Source organism: Cimex lectularius, unplaced genomic scaffold (assembly GCF_000648675.2).
Source record: "Cimex lectularius strain Harlan isolate CLEC.00 unplaced genomic scaffold, Clec_2.1 scaffold65, whole genome shotgun sequence".
NCBI lineage: Eukaryota > Metazoa > Arthropoda > Insecta > Hemiptera > Cimicidae > Cimex > Cimex lectularius.
In genome coordinates, this window is record NW_019392646.1 from 1533596 (window position 1) to 1549303 (window position 15708).

At 35.6% G+C, this 15708-nt stretch overlaps 2 protein-coding genes across 2 annotated transcripts; one reads left to right on the plus strand and one right to left on the minus strand.

Moving 5' to 3' along the window:
- The first annotated feature begins 735 nt into the window (after positions 1-735).
- LOC106660959 (zinc finger C2HC domain-containing protein 1B-like) lies at positions 736-4725 on the plus strand. The gene is made up of 4 exons (XM_014384035.1): positions 736-987; positions 1267-1317; positions 1889-2259; positions 4465-4725. Exons 3-4 carry the CDS (start codon positions 1903-1905, stop codon positions 4696-4698), a joined length of 591 nt encoding a protein of 196 aa, XP_014239521.1. The 5' UTR covers positions 736-987; positions 1267-1317; positions 1889-1902; the 3' UTR covers positions 4699-4725.
- A 4389-nt stretch (positions 4726-9114) lies between these two features.
- On the minus strand, positions 9115-12968 carry LOC106674351. The gene is made up of 6 exons (XM_014406996.2): positions 12909-12968; positions 10672-10777; positions 10518-10616; positions 9744-9845; positions 9427-9679; positions 9115-9365 (listed from the first exon to the last, which is right to left on the minus strand). Exons 2-6 carry the CDS (start codon positions 10737-10739, stop codon positions 9186-9188), a joined length of 702 nt encoding a protein of 233 aa, XP_014262482.1. The 5' UTR covers positions 10740-10777; positions 12909-12968; the 3' UTR covers positions 9115-9185.
- Positions 12969-15708: the final 2740 nt, after the last annotated feature.

Sequence of the window (15708 nt, forward strand, 5' to 3'; positions counted from 1 at the left end):
TGTTTATCACAGGAGGATTAATTAACTTAACAAATTTATTTCATAAATTGAGTACTGTATGCAACTTAGTGATGAGTAATAAAAATTATTGCAATGGTAAAGTTTTATGTTTACATGTTTATTATACACGCATTATTACATACGCATTTCATATATATATATATATATATATATATATATATATATATCATACAATACGCATTATACGAAACTTAGCTGTGATTATTGCGGAAAAAAATTGTTTAATTACTTGGTTTACTTGAATGTTTTTTTACACAATTCCTATAACAATGACAACTCTTTTTTTCTATTTTTTTTATATACATTCCCGGTTAACCTTTTTGTTATTTTCAACAATTAACAATTTCTGAGGATGGCTGAAATTTCTTTTATGTAAAAGTTATGACAGTTACAGCGTTGTTATGTTAATTAAACTTGGAATCGTAAGTGGTTATAAAATTACACGCGAGAAGGGTTCAAAAGGATTAAAACGCACCATTTGGAGGTGTAGGTGAAAATATAATTTTAAGCAGAAGCTTAAACATTTTACGGCTGTTATTATTTCTACGAAATATGTTTTCAATGTATCGAGCAATCAAATTTAAAAAAATTATATATCAACAAATATTTTTTGCAAAAGGACTAAAATTAAAAATGATGTTTACTGTTGAAAAAAAAGGATGATTTATTGTATGAATGAAATATGCTTATATAAAATTTATTTACAGCTGTGAAATAGCTTCGTTTGTGAGTTGGATTCTATTGCATTAAAAAAGTGCTACGAAACGACTGCTACAATAAAAATGCTCATAAACATTTCAAATCGACCTTCCATTTCTAAAAGAGAATCAATTTGCAGCCCTCTCGGACAAATAATATTGGTTGTTTTCCAATACCCATTGTTATGATAAAAAAATAAATAAAACAAAAACATATGATGTGAAAACCTGACATCGAGAAGAAGTGCGCCTTTCCGAGGAGGTCGAGGTATTTAGTTTTTTCCTGTTTATACTTGAGTGGTACATTGTTTTATAACAAATATGGATATTAACGTCTGCCTCAAATTGGGGTAAGCGAAAGATTTAACGGTCTTTATGGGAACAACAGATATTTTCATGTTCTTTTCTGAAATGAGTGAAACATCGATTACTTACTTCAATTATCATTTTCTTTATTTACCTCTCTCACGTTATTCTGCTTTAACAGTTCTATTTAAGTGGAACCATGTTAATTAATTATAAATTAATTGAAATATGAAAATTTCAGACAACGAGCTGAAAGGGCCGAAAGTACAGTTTGGAAATGGTCGTCCTATAGGTAGGTAAAATGGTTTAATTGGTACGCATTGTGTGCTAAACAATTACTTTGAAAGTTTATACATTTACATAAATACAACTTTTATATACATTTATTTATATACATTATTTATTACATTTATTTACTTTATTTTAAAGATTAAGCATTTTAATTTTTTCTGCCATTTTTTCCTCAAGGATTTTTTTGCCGATATTGGATTATTTCCGTGGTTTAATATTTATAGTTTCTTGCAACCTGAGTACACCAGGCCTAATTTTATTTTTTAAATGTTAAATTATGAACTAAATTGTTACTATTTACTAGTGTATCTTCATTATTCTTTCCTATATATTTTTTGAAGTTCCAAAATGTTACACATTCTCTCAATCTGAGTGTACTTGGCAGGTGTAATTTAGACCTTATATTATTTTGGTGATTGTTGATTAGAAATAGTACAATTAGTTTTTGGAAGTATGAACAAGCACGCATTAAAAAAATATTTTTATTTTTCAATATTTTAAATATTAAACATTAAAGACTTATCACGTTGAGTTAAAGTTGAAAGAGAATTGTGTACCAATTAAACTTTAAGGTGCATCCTGAATCATGTCGAGGCAACCACCATCAAACCGGCCAGGACCGCCGTCGCAACCGCCTAGTGGAAGCCGAGCCCCGACGTACGGTCCGAATACAGGCCCGCAGATGTCTAGATCGACTGCTCCTCATCCCGGGTCACGGCAGTCTGCAGGACCGCGGCCTCCTAGCCAAGGGCCTGCGGTCAACAGAGTGGCTTGTCAATTCTGCAGAAGGCTGTTCGCCGAGGACAGGATCGAAGTTCACTCGGCTATCTGCCGCACGCACTCTTCCAAAAAAAGGCAGCCCTTCGATTCAGCCAAACAGCGTCTCAACCACCTCCTTCAGGAAAAAGACATAAGAAGAGTAACAAAGTCCAAAAAACCACCGGTAACGTATGCTTTAGCTTCCACCGATGAGATGCTAACCTTATCGACTTACTAAGTATTACTACCCCATCCCACCACAATCACCAAGGACTATCTTAAAATGTACGCAACATGTAAATTGAAAAATTATTGCAACAACAGGCTGGTCTTCTCAAAGTGGCCGTCATTTTCTCGGGCTACCAGTTCTATATAAAATATTCCAAATGCGAACAAAAAGATTAAAAATTGAAGATCCTAGATAATATATTATGATTATCGGTTATGATAACTACTTACATTATGTCGTGATACTTTTATTATTGTAGTTTGTCGTTTCTGATCAATTTGGTCTGCACATCCGTGCGATTTTGGTCGTCAGACGCGTTTTGGCTTGTTCCATTCATCGACCTTAGTCTGTGTAATTTCAGTTCGGTTGATTTCCATACGTATAAGTTTTTGAAAAGTGGCAGTAGTATCGCTGTCTATCCATAAATTGATTATATGTAAAATATTCGTAGTAATTTTACATATTGCACCCCCTTGACGCGTTGCCAATACGTTTCTGATCAGTTCCGGCAAAGTTGCTCAGTTTCTGGTGATTTTCAAGATGGACTATCAACAGGTAAACATATTATTTGTAAGAGAATTGAATTCTTGTTTTACACAACTTCACACGAGAAGAAAGACGACACTGAAAAGGCATGCGTGAAGTTCGAAAACGCATATCACGCAATCTCTTCTTCGTATTCTTTATCATTAGAAATAATAGTGCTGGTACGACAGCTTCATTGCTTGAAGCAACAATCGAATTAATGACAACGAACAAAGACAGGGATGATGTTCCTTCCATAATATCACTGAAAAAACTACTGATTTGGATCTTTTTTTGAATAGATTCGTGTGTGGATATGTGTCACTTATTGGTTAGTGAATCTAGTAAGAAACCAGTTCAGTTCAATTTGAGTAAACCTTGTGTAGACTGCATTAGCTCTAGTTTTAGAATTGCTTTTCTTCTACGATTATGTTGTACATCTCAAAACATTTTCTCCTGCGGTTAACTTAGCCCATGGTCTGCTAGTAGGTGCGTGAAGTCACTTCTGCTTCTGATTTTTAGAAGTATCTGCACATAGGTCTTTACAATTCTTCAGTTCTAGTTCATCAATTCTTAATCAAATGTCCATTCTGTCTGCCGTGTGAAGAATCCTCTTAGCATATGTGGTATCTTCTAGGTTGCTTTGAAGCATTTAATGTTTCTTTACAAATTTCGTCAGCACATTTTTGGATTGTTTGTGTCTAGTGAGTGAATTCCAAAATTTCCTCACTTTCCTCATGTATTTATTGATTATTATTGATCTATATCTGAAAAGGGTTCAGGGCCTACCAGCTCTCTCCTTGCAAGGTCATCCGCTTCTGCTTTCCCATATCTATTCTTGTATCCTAGGAACTCAGAAACGCATAACTTTTTTTTGTGCACCCCAAATCTTTTTTGTTTAGTTTTGAAATTTAGCACAATTTTGGAGCTAATGATATTAGTGTTTATTGCTCTGATGGCTGCCTGGCTATCCGACATGATGCCTATGTACTTGTTTTAATATCGTCTATTCAAATTGATCAATCTCTCTACTCCGTTGATTTCAGTTTGAAAGATACTGTGTACTTGCCCACGGGCTCTGAATATTTGATTTTGGGACCAAAACTTCTTCCTCTTTACTTTCTTGCGTCCAAAATCCAGCAGTATATCAACAAATAGTGCCTGTCTTTATTGAGGTTTGATGGATTAAATTTAGGTATTTTGTGAAAAGGAAAAGAAGTGTGTCGGGGTTTCTTTGGATATTGGTGTAGCAATAAAAAAACTTGAAATGCCGTTAAGTGACGATTTGTCTTGGTGACACCTACATATTCATCCCACTATTCACAAACTTATAAAAGGAATCCAACTAAACAGAAATCACCAAGGTCCATCTCCGATGATTGTGACGAAACACTGAGTTTAAAACAGCGTAGACAAACAGACGAAAAAAGATATGAAACATCGAAACTATAGGTTCATCTCCACGAAAGATCCCTATAGGTAATATCACAAATATTATTGTTATTGTTCTGTCAAATTCTCTAGTTGGAGCTCTGCGATTAGGAAGTTCATAGACGGCTGAACGCCAAATCTGTTCTCTAGCTCCGACTGAAGTTATCCTCTTTTTAAAATTTCTTTGTCTTTTTTTTAAAACAGAAATTGGTAAACGTTCCTTGGAAAGAGGCGCACAACAATTGGATAGGCAATAAGGACACCGGGAAAGGCGGAGGAGGGAGTACTAGAACCAGCACAAGAAGTGGAGGTAAACCAGGAGGTGCACCACCACCGATGGAAGCGGACGACAGGATTCCATGCCCAGGATGTGGAAGAAAGTTCAACAAACTAGCCGCTGAAAAACACATCCCTTATTGCGTATCCAAAAATCGATGAAGCGAATAAAATTTCAAAAAAAAAATTGTGCCACTTTTTTATTCGTTCAGAGGTTTTTTAATAATATTTTTTATGTATTTTTTGTAAAATAGAGTAAATATCTTAACCTTCCGCTGGTGACCGATTTTGACACCTAAGATTTCTAACATGGACTCGTCACCCAAGGCGATTATTGAATAAAAACAGTATTTTTTAATGCAACGATTTATTTAAACATTTATATTTCTATTAAATTGATTTTTGTATAGGAGAGAAAACTGAGAAACTGAAAGTTGCAGGAAAAATCAGTTCTTGAAGCAGTGTTCTCACCGATCACTTATATTGGTTTTCAGCATTTCGTTCAAGCAATTATTACATTTCTGTCCTTAGGTCGAGGGGAAAATTGACATCATGATTGTTTTGAAGTTTTAAAGGAAATTTTTGCTCTTCTTTCAACGGCATTTTTTCCAAACGAAAACTTTAGCATTTTGTGCACGTTGACGTGGCAAATTTGTGCTGAGCAGACGTTCCATGTGAGGCTTGAAAAGCTGGTGAGCCAAGTATCTCAACGTTTTTCTTTTGAGGTTTTTCTTGGGGTTAGCTATCTTATGGAATAGCAAAACATATATACCAACATGATCAAGAAATCCAAAGAACGTGCGAAGAGGCCAGCGTGGTGTGCATCCCGAAACGCCGTATGCGTGTATCATTTTGTGTAATGAATGGTACCCCCTTAGTACCCTGTTATAAAAACTTACCTTTTGTATCTTGGTGACTTCATTTATGAAAAATTTCGATTCTCCATTTATGAAATTTGACAAGCGAAATAAGAGTTAACAGGGGTCACACCAAACATGTAAAAAATTATAAACACGAGTAATTGCTGTAAAAGCTGTCAGTAATATTATTGGAATGCGAAAATGAATCTGAAATAATTAGTAACTGAATAGCAAACACCTAAGGCCCGGCCTTCCAGATGTACTAAATTAACTACAAAAATATAACCGAGTGAACTATATTTAACCGAGTGTGAATATAACCGAGTGGGTGTGCCGGTGTTTTTGAAAAAAATCCCATTTGTTTGTATGTCGGGATCGAATGCAGGGCCGCTGGATTTGAACCCCGGACTTTTACCTTAGAGTGATAAGCGCTGTGTCAACAACGCATTAAAAGTTGTGGCAACCGACGCCCCTTCTTACCTATTAAATTTAACGAGTGGTTTTTGTTAGATGGATTGCTTAATTTGATTTTTCTTTATCTAAACGTCTTTTTCTTTATAGATTTGTAAGTTTTCTTGTAAGATTTCATCTTGCGTCTGCGCGTCTCATATCACAGAATTTTCCAACTTGTCGGAAAGTTTTGTACGATGTAAAATGTAATATAATGTTTTAAAAGTTTATAACAATTTTTTTTCATATAATTTTGAGGAAAGAAAGTAAGTGTAACAGATGGTAATGTGTCCGACGTTGTAATTCGAGGCGAATTTGTAAGTATTTCGAACAGGGAAGAAAATAAGGTAGTAGCCTCAGGCAATCTTAATTAGCTGTTTCCAGAAAGCTTGTTACCGGACAGGGGCGGTTTTTCGCAAGAGGGCGTGGTTTCGAACTGGTAGAAAAACTAGGTGATTGTACAGCCGATACGTCCTACGGTCTGATTAGCAGCCCACGGCCAGGCCCCAGGCCACCGGCAGTTCGGCAAGCTGGAATACACCCTCGGACTTTCTTAAGAGTTGCCGGATGGAATTAGGAGACCCCTGGCTCTCTCGAGATCCCGCTGCACATACCAACGGATCACGGCTACATTTCTAGCCCTTTTCATATTTCTCGACACGTCTGTGGGAACTAATCAACTCAAATCAACCTTCGCCATTGACGTAATCAACAAATTTTATTTCCTGAGGTCAATTCAGTTCCGAGCAACAAGGTGGAAAAGTTTGTTAAACTAACTTACAGAAAATTAATTTTAAAACATCAACACCAGAAAAATTATCTAATGAATAAATAAAATTACTGTTCAGCTTATGTATATATCTAAATTCATGCGAAATTCTAAACCGATCGCTTCTTAAAATAGCTTGGAGTTTATCTTATTATCTAGTCTCTCTTCAAACCAAGATTGTTATACGATATTAGTTCTTCCACCTCTAACCCCCTATCCACACATTGTTATTATCCCCATAAAATCTGTCGAGGACCCCAAAGCTTCTAACTTATTACCCTTCTACGTAATAGCAGTGAAATACCGCAATTTCAAATCAGAAAATGACGTCAAACTTTTGTAACAGCGTTTTAATTTTAGATGTTTTCGTAATTTGTACTTAAATTAAAAGATTATTCGGAGATCGTGAGATGCGGTCTGGTGTGACGTAGGTTTTATAAAAACATTTTCTTTATCATGTCAACGTTTCGATCTTTATTGAGATCATCTTCAGGGCTAAAAAAGTGTTTGTTTTCCGTGTAGATGTGTCATTCTTGTGTGTCGTTTTGATAGTGCACACACTTTGACACGTGAACACACAAAAAATACATTACTTTACACACACACACACACACACACACACATATATGTATATATGTACAGGGTGTACCAATAGTTCATTATTTATATAAGGGGTATAAGATCACTTTTTGGTAAAGTTAATCATTTCCGAATTAAATAGGTGGACAATTGAAGTTGATACAACCTGTATATATAGTTTTTTAAATGGTCTTTTGAACTTACATATGCCAAAGTTCGATTCAGTTAATTATCGTAATAAATACAATATTTGGGATGGAAGTGTGGAGTGGAGGAAATGACGTGTAATCAAACCTACGACGGCGGCGTCTAAAACAATTAAACATAACATAAATGAAACCGTGAAAAATAACGACCAAATAGGTTAACTTATTTTTTATTGTTTTATTACTTTTTTGTTTAATTTTTCTAGTAAGAGTATTTCAACTACGAAGATATAGAAATCTCGTGGTGGCTGTTAAAAGCCCAATTGTAAGTCGAGTTTGAAATCTGGTCCGCTGGATTCGAACCGCAGTCGTTTAGGCCAACTCAAGGCGTTGAATCGCGCGATCGGGCTAACGCTCTTCAGCGAAATACCAAGGAGGTAACAGAAGCGGACACATAGCAACGCGCGCTTTTGCTCAACAGGCGCTCCAACGCGCGTTTCGAAGTTTCCCCAACTAACGCGCGATTGACCAATGTCTCGAAGTACCTACATCCTAGTACAACTATTCAGTTGTACGCGCGATTTCCAAGCGATGACGTTAAAGACGGATAATTTTGATATAGAGCATACCATTTACAACCATCACGAGTGATGCCAGCCTATCATGAACCTACACGTTTTTCATATGCGAGTAGTTCAGAGGTTGTTTTACGGTCAAGCAGTGCAGCATCGAGCATGATTCGGAAGTTTTGGATTTTTTAAATCTTTAATATTCATATATTGCCTTAAATGCGTTTTTGATATTTCCTACAATCTTGTTCTATAATGCCAACCTTTTCTATTTTATACCATTATTTAAAAAAAAAAGAAAAAATTAAATAAATACACTTACCTCAACGTTACGACGAGTTTTTCTTCTGAAGAAATGGATTCCCTCATACATTGAAATGATCATGAAATACTGCATTTTATCAAGTGCAACAAATTGACAAAAGAGTTAACTGACATTCTAAATAATTGAGAAATTTTGGCTCATATTCACGCATATAGGGTTGCGTATAGGGTTGCGAACATACTGAGTGTGTGAATTTATCTCTCAAAATAGAATGAATCCAGTGCTGCCTTTGTCTTTGTCTTCTTAATTTATAACGTCGGTAGAGATACCATAAACAAACTACTTCTTCGACTTCCATTATGAAACTGAACCAAAAACGTGAGTTCAAGCGTCACAATGTGTTCTCGCTGCAAGCGCCAATTAACGCCTTGTGTGTACTATGCCTTANAAAAAAAAAAAAAAAAAAAATTAAATAAATACACTTACCTCAAGGTTACGACGAGTTTTTCTTCTGAAGAAATGGATTCCCTCATTCATTGAAATGATGATGAAATACTGCATTTTATCAAGTGCAACAAATTGTCAAAAGAGTTAACTGACATTCTAAATAATTGAGAAATTTTGGCTCATATTCACGCAACTTTGGGTATAGGGTTGCGAACATACTGAGTGTGTGAATTTATCTCTCAAAATAGAATGAATTCAATGCTGCCTTTGTCTTTGTCTTCTTAATTTATAACGACGGTAGAGATACCATAAACAAACTACTTCTTCGTCTTCCATTATGAAACTGAACCAAAAACGTGAGTTCAAGCGTCACAATGTGTTCTCGCTGCAAGCGCCAATTAACGCCTTGTGTGTACTAGGCCTTACCTTACGGTGATGAGCGTGTGAACGCCTTAGTCGTTGCGGCCACCTCCCCCCGTCATAGAAAAAATAATTCAAACGGATTTATGAGACCATGTATTTCTTGATACCATTATAACACCAGTTTTAATATGTTTCGAGTTTTTAAATTGGGCAGGAGATGATTCCTTTTTCCCGGAGGTATTCGGATGATTTACACTGGCGCATCTTTGTACGTTTCCATTGATAGTCTTTGAACATTGCCTCTTTCTTCGTAGCTAGATCTGAAGACATAAGAGTCTTCCATTCCTCGTGCTCTTCTTTCCATTCGATCTCAGTTAGTTTCTGGAAAAAATTACAAAAAGTACAGAGTTCAACATAAAGCCAAAATTATACAGGAGTGTACCGGTGGGCGTTCTGCTTTCTTTGCCCTTTTTCTGTTTGATTTCGATAGGTCTCTCAACCGATGCTTCGTTGCGTTGTAGGGAACAACTGCCTTTCTCTTTTGATGGTACTTGAAGCAGATCTTCTTATGGTATTCTAACTTCTCGACTGGAAACCTCTTCTGACAGTGAGGGCAGGGCACTCTTTGTCTTTCAATGTAAATTTCCCGGTTTGGATGTTGGAGTTTCACCGGGGAAATAAGTTCGTCGTCATTTCTAAAAAAATAAGTTATAAAAGTAATATAAAATAAAAAGTTTTTCAGTATTTTCAGAAACGTACTTCTTTGGTACCTCGAATGCCCCGTTGCACAAAGTTCCACATGGGCAGAAAGCAGCTTGTTCTAACAATTGTTCTATTTGATAGATCAAATCCAATGCTCTCCTTAAATTTTAAAATGAAACAATAAATAGCTTATAATTTACCCATATTACTTGTTATTTTTTTATTGCAAAAAATGGTAGATTTTATTTATTGGCTTGCCTATGTCTGCGTACCAGTATTTTAGAATCTGGTTCAAGTTAAACAGGCCCAAGTGTTTCATTGAGTTTGATGTGCCCCCTCTTATCTAACAGTATGTTTAAAAATGAATCTATATATTTGGTAGATGACGTGTTTATACGATCTTTCGAGGTTGAAACAATTTAATTTTTTATTACTATTGATTCCTTTCGCTCCCTCCAATCCATTAGCCAAATAGTTGAAAATATATTTTTACACTTGTTAACTTGTTAAAATTTCGCCTTCTCTCATATTTGATAATTATCTTTATCTAACATCTTTTGATTTGGTGCGCGAAGGGATGAACATCTAGTTTATTCGTCTACCTCTACTTATTCTTGTTGGTTTTCTTTTTACGTTATTACTGGTATATACTTTAGCTAAATACTGTCGTTTATTTCCTGATATAAATTAAGACTTTATATCATGCGGGTCTTAAATTTTTGTAAACTGAAATTGATGTAAACCGCCTGTCAACAGTAGTTGTTTAGCTTATTATGACATTTATTATTTACAAAATAGTTCAACTAATCCTGTAGTAATGAGTAAACTTACGTATTATTTCCTTCGTTTTCTTGGCAGTCTCTTGTTTCCGAAACAGAAGGAGGTGCTAGTAGGCATGGAGATTTCAACTGTTGCGGTGTTGGCGACATTCTAAATAAGATTCAAAATATATATTTAAAAAATTTCACTTATAAATAATTATTACTCTTGTTGTTCAATGACTGCGCCGAGGCATAGGTTTGCACCACAAGGGCATACTGCTACGTCACCCATTGCGACGTGAATTTAACTCAGAATGGTCTTAATTTTTTCTGTAAAAAGGGCAGAAAAATTTATATTCCCTAGAACAAATTATATTATATAAAAACTATTAATCTACAAGCCACCTTGGAGTAGTGAAAACGAAGGGACCCGAATTGGCACAAAAATATTGAAAATGAGGAAGAGTAGTTGATATCTGTCCACCTTAATAGCCAAATATTGTGGTTTCGGCTAGATACAAATGTTTGTATAAATTGTGTTTCATGTGGTTTTTTTTTATTTTGGTTTGCCGTAATTAATTTTTTTGGATGTTTTGCGAATCTACACCCATCATCAGTATCTACAAGTTCTTATTAAAAACAAATATTATTCAAATTTAAATGTTTTAAATTTTTAAAACATAAGAAGACACTGTAGTTCCTGATGATGGGTGTAAATCCCGAAACATCCAAAAACTTTGCTAAAAAAATAAAATAAAAACATGGAAAAATTAAAAAAGCACACAATTTATAAATATAATAACACAATAAGTCTTTAAAAATTCTTATTACATAATAACCTTTATGGACTTTTTCGTCATCGAGTAAGTAATCGCTCGAAGAAGACTTTTTGAAAAAAGAAACTTTATTGTCAAAAGTACAATGCTTAAGTTTAAACCGACAGAGTGGCGGGGAGAAGGCTATCGCTATATTTGGAGATTACGGTTTTTAAACTATTTTAAAGAAATGTTGATTAAGTTGATGGATCGGCGTCTGGACCCGCAGTTATTGGTCTGAGAAGCATTTGGTGACTCCTCGATTTTGTTGGTTGGTTTTGCTAAGGTTTAGAATAGTCAGGGTAGGGGCTGATTATGTTATGTTATGTACGGTTTGGATTAAGGACAAGGTAGGTAGTGTTACGGTTAATGTTAGGAACGGGTCAGTTGATATTAGGTTGGCCTACCATTAAGGACGAGTTAGGTAGAGTTAGGGTTATTATCAGGACGGGTTAGGTTATGCTAGGTAGGACAACTGTAAAGCATGAGATAAGTAGAGTTAGGGTTATACTAGGGAAAGATTAGGTTATGTTGGTTGGGCTAATAAGAACGAGGTAGGTTCGGTCGTATTAGGGACGCGTTTTGTTGTGCTAGGTAGTGCTAGTAGGATGTGAACGAGGAAGATAGAATTAAGTTCAGTTAGGGACGGGCTAGGTACGAACCAAATTACCTTTGGCAGTTAACATTTAAAACAAGTCGGATCCAAACCTACAATAAGCAAGAATATTATGTAGAAATCCATTAAAGTTCGTGGTCCGATTGACCAATTAACTTTTTTTCAATTAATTAATATTATGAAAGGTATTAGCTGAGATAAAAAGGGTCACGAGCGGGATTCGAACCCACGATCTTCGGCTAAATACGCCGCTACTCTACCACTTGAGCTATCGTGACTTCGATCCGCTCGGACACTAACTTCCCATCTCAACCAAATTATGTAGAAAGCTATAAAAAAATAAAATGTATGGTTTTTATTTTAAGTAGTCAGCCTTACGGCTAAAATTCCATACAATTATTAATGAAGCAGCCAACAAACAGAGCTAGACTGCAAAGATAAAAATATATTTTGAAATTAAAGACTTATTTATTTTTTTTACATAGCAAGTAAATAAAATTGTAATGAATTGATCTATTAAAAATTGGACATGCTTTTAAAGTCTGCAATTACTTATAAATGATTTTGTTTTTCATTGAATTCTGAAAAATCACATGGTTTACATTAATTATAAATATGTTAATTATAAAAAAATCGTTCGTTCCGAGTAAGAGTACCAGTATTCGAGATACAATCGGTAATCAGCTCACGAACCGATAAAATCCGTCATAAACAGTTAAAATGCCAATAAAAGTCGATAAATGTAATGGAGGTTTATCGTTTTAGGAGATTAGAATAGGGCACACTGTCATCTCATGAGCCCAGTTTCTAATCATTTTAATACTAGGTCTTTTTAAAACTCATTTCCTAATATAAATGCAATACAAAACCAAACAGCCCAAAAAATAAAAGACTGAAAAATGCTTTCAACAATTGAACCACTTAAAAACTGGACTACAATTAACATAATTCATTTTATAGTGTTGTTTGTGTATCATGTTCCTAACTAACAATATATATCGATTGATATTTGTCATTGGTCGAAACTTACGTAAACTTCTTTTCTTGAAATCTTGTCCTTGATGTAATTACATCATATGTTTAAATAAACTTATTGCATTAAAACAGACATTTTTTTAAGTCTTCAGAACCATTTTTTCCTTGTGAAGTTTCCTTTTTCGATAAATTAGACAATTAAATCTCTGGGATTAATTAATATGTCAAGATATCTGATAAAACGGAAAAAGATAGGGCGTTCAAGCAGTGATCTTACCTCTCATTATTTACACTATAAATAATTTACCCTAGACTTTCGGACTTTCACCCCGTAGGCTGTCACTCCTTGATGTGCTGACCCTAATGTCTATACATCAAGGAGTTTGCCCACCCTGCTTTTTGGTAGGGTTGCTAGTATCCCCCTTAAGCCAAATGCCCAAGAGATCGTCGCTTTCCTACGAATTGGGTAAGCTCCGAGGGTGGCTATCGACAGCTAGGTCATTTCAGCCCCAAACGCATGCAAACTATAATCTAGCCTAATACTAATTAAGCATAAGAAAAGTCAGTCGTACAAAAAAATACATATAAATTCATTCATGCATTTCACTCATTCTCATTAGACGGTGGAGAACGGGATATTCCGCCATCAAACTACACACAATATTAATAATCTAACATAAATTAGGGTCGATGGGGTACTTTTATAAAACTCCGACACACTACTGGAGGGGCGATGGTGTCGCTATATTTCACTATCACCCCTCATCACTCACACTAATAAATACATGCATTCAAACAAAACACATAAAATATACCGTAAAATACCCCCCCCTCACGACCTCTAAAATATGGAACGGTGGACCAAGAAACCGACTGCTGTGCTCGAGAGCTATTCTTAAATTCAGCGGCATGCCTACACGATCGCTGTATGGAGCCAAGGTCTCAACTATGTGCGACACATCGAGCAACCTTTCTATGCTTGAGGGTCCGTGTGTCAACAATCGCGTGTAGGCTTTCCCTCATGAGCCTTCTGAGGCCCATTCGGATGCTTCCCCGATTTGCACACAACCTGCGTGGCCTAAGGAGGGCCCGCCGCGATGCCAGCACAGTTACTATCTAGTCGCTAGCTGGTAGTACTAGACACAATCACATAATAAACGAGATGATAGGACAGCCTCCCCGATGGCTATTCAGGCGTTCGGGTCCCTGTAATACCTTGCGGTCCGGGAGTCTCGTAACCCAGTTTTCCTCCGGTACCCTCACAGGGTTCAGTTCACGGACACCCAAAGAGAACGGGAGTTCCCCTCTCCATATAACAATTTTATGCGTATGGGTAGTGTTTTGTGCACGGTACTTAACGATTGTTTTCTTCGGGTTCCGAGACCCTTAGTCGAGTGCATCGATCTGAACATCCCTCAACGTGCAATGGTGTATAAGGACCTGGACGTCTTTCTCCACCAACGAGAGGTGAACCAGGTCTCCTGCCTCTCAGCCGCCTAGTGTGAAGTGTGGGAGTTGCAAAGTTTATCCGTACATGCATTTCCAGTACGTCAGACTTAGAGTGTGCCTCGAGAACCATCCTTGGAGCGGTATATAGTCTTAATGTGCATGTGTCAGTGTAGGTGTATGTGAGTGTGATATATGTGGACGCAGTTTACCTCGTGCTTTTTTTTAATTAAATTTTTTATTAAAACAGGTTTTTAAAAAGATATTTTATGTTATGTTATAATTCTTTGAAATAAAGTACATTTTGTTACAAAATAATTATAAACATGTGTAATTTTTTTAATTGGTTTCCGACAGAGTAATTCTGGCATTTCTCGGCTCAGCTTTTACATTACATCCCGGTGCTTTGTAATATCATAGGGAAAGCCCTTGAAAGTAGTTTTCCAATTATCACCGTGTCGAGTCATATACAACTTCACGTACGTTTCAAGTTGGCAGAGTATCCAATAACACTGGCGGGTGCGTTTGCCACCCAAAGTTTTTCTCTCTCGAGTTATTATTTTTTTTTAAATCCCTCCGTCATATTACACTTCTCTGAAAAACGTTATTAAACCAAACTGGGCAATTAACGTTTAAAGTCACAAATTGAATTAAACCTATTTCCGTTACTTGATTAATTTGTAAATGTATTCTGGACTGATGAGTGAATTGTTCAAACATGAAAACATGCGATTTGTGCGCAAAATGATTCGCGGAAGAAACGGATTTCTTTTGGTTGATTGTACGAATACATATAGAAAGTTGAAATTCTCCGAGTCACTAATCATACATTAATATGCACGTAGATTAAATAATCCTTGATTAAAACGGAAAAAAGAATGAAATTAAAAAAAAATGAAACTTATGATACATAATTTATGTAGAAACAATGTTAGTTTTATTTATCGTTTTATAGACCAATTTTACGTACAACTTAGCAAAAATTATTATTTTCACTACATACGTAATCTTTCACTTTCCGAAGATATTAAGTTTAGTCTCAAAAATTAATTTAGATTAAACTTTTTTAATTGTCTACAATGTATCGAAAGAAGGTGTGCAATTTTTACATTTTACAATCGTACTTAAACGACACCTAAAATAGAAAAAAGTATATGCCTGTTTTGTAGATATGTAGATTTATCTGCAGCCTTTGCTCGAGTAGATTGATGATATTTTATTTTGAACTGTATCAATTAAGGTTGACAACGAAATATGTAAAAATGATTAAAGACTTAATAGAAAATACTTGTAATACAGTATGCTGTAAGCAGTTTTAATTCTTTCGAACTTAGAATGGGAGTGAACCTAGTAAGCTGGTTAAGTCCGCTGTTTTCACTTTGCTCATCATTGATCTGGAAGTGTATGGT

Coding starts and splice junctions, on each gene's coding strand:
- LOC106674351 (XM_014406996.2), bottom strand. CDS start 10,739: ATGGGTGACGTAGCAGTATGCCCTTGTGGTGCAAACCTATGCCTCGGC. Junction 9,846..10,517: donor GAAAACGAAGGAAATAATAC/GTAAGTTTACTC, acceptor TTAAAATTTAAG/GAGAGCATTGGATTTGATCT. Junction 9,366..9,426: donor AGAAAGCAGAACGCCCACCG/GTACACTCCTGT, acceptor AATTTTTTCCAG/AAACTAACTGAGATCGAATG.
- LOC106660959 (XM_014384035.1), top strand. CDS start 1,903: ATGTCGAGGCAACCACCATCAAACCGGCCAGGACCGCCGTCGCAACCG. Junction 2,260..4,464: donor CAAAGTCCAAAAAACCACCG/GTAACGTATGCT, acceptor TTTTTAAAACAG/AAATTGGTAAACGTTCCTTG.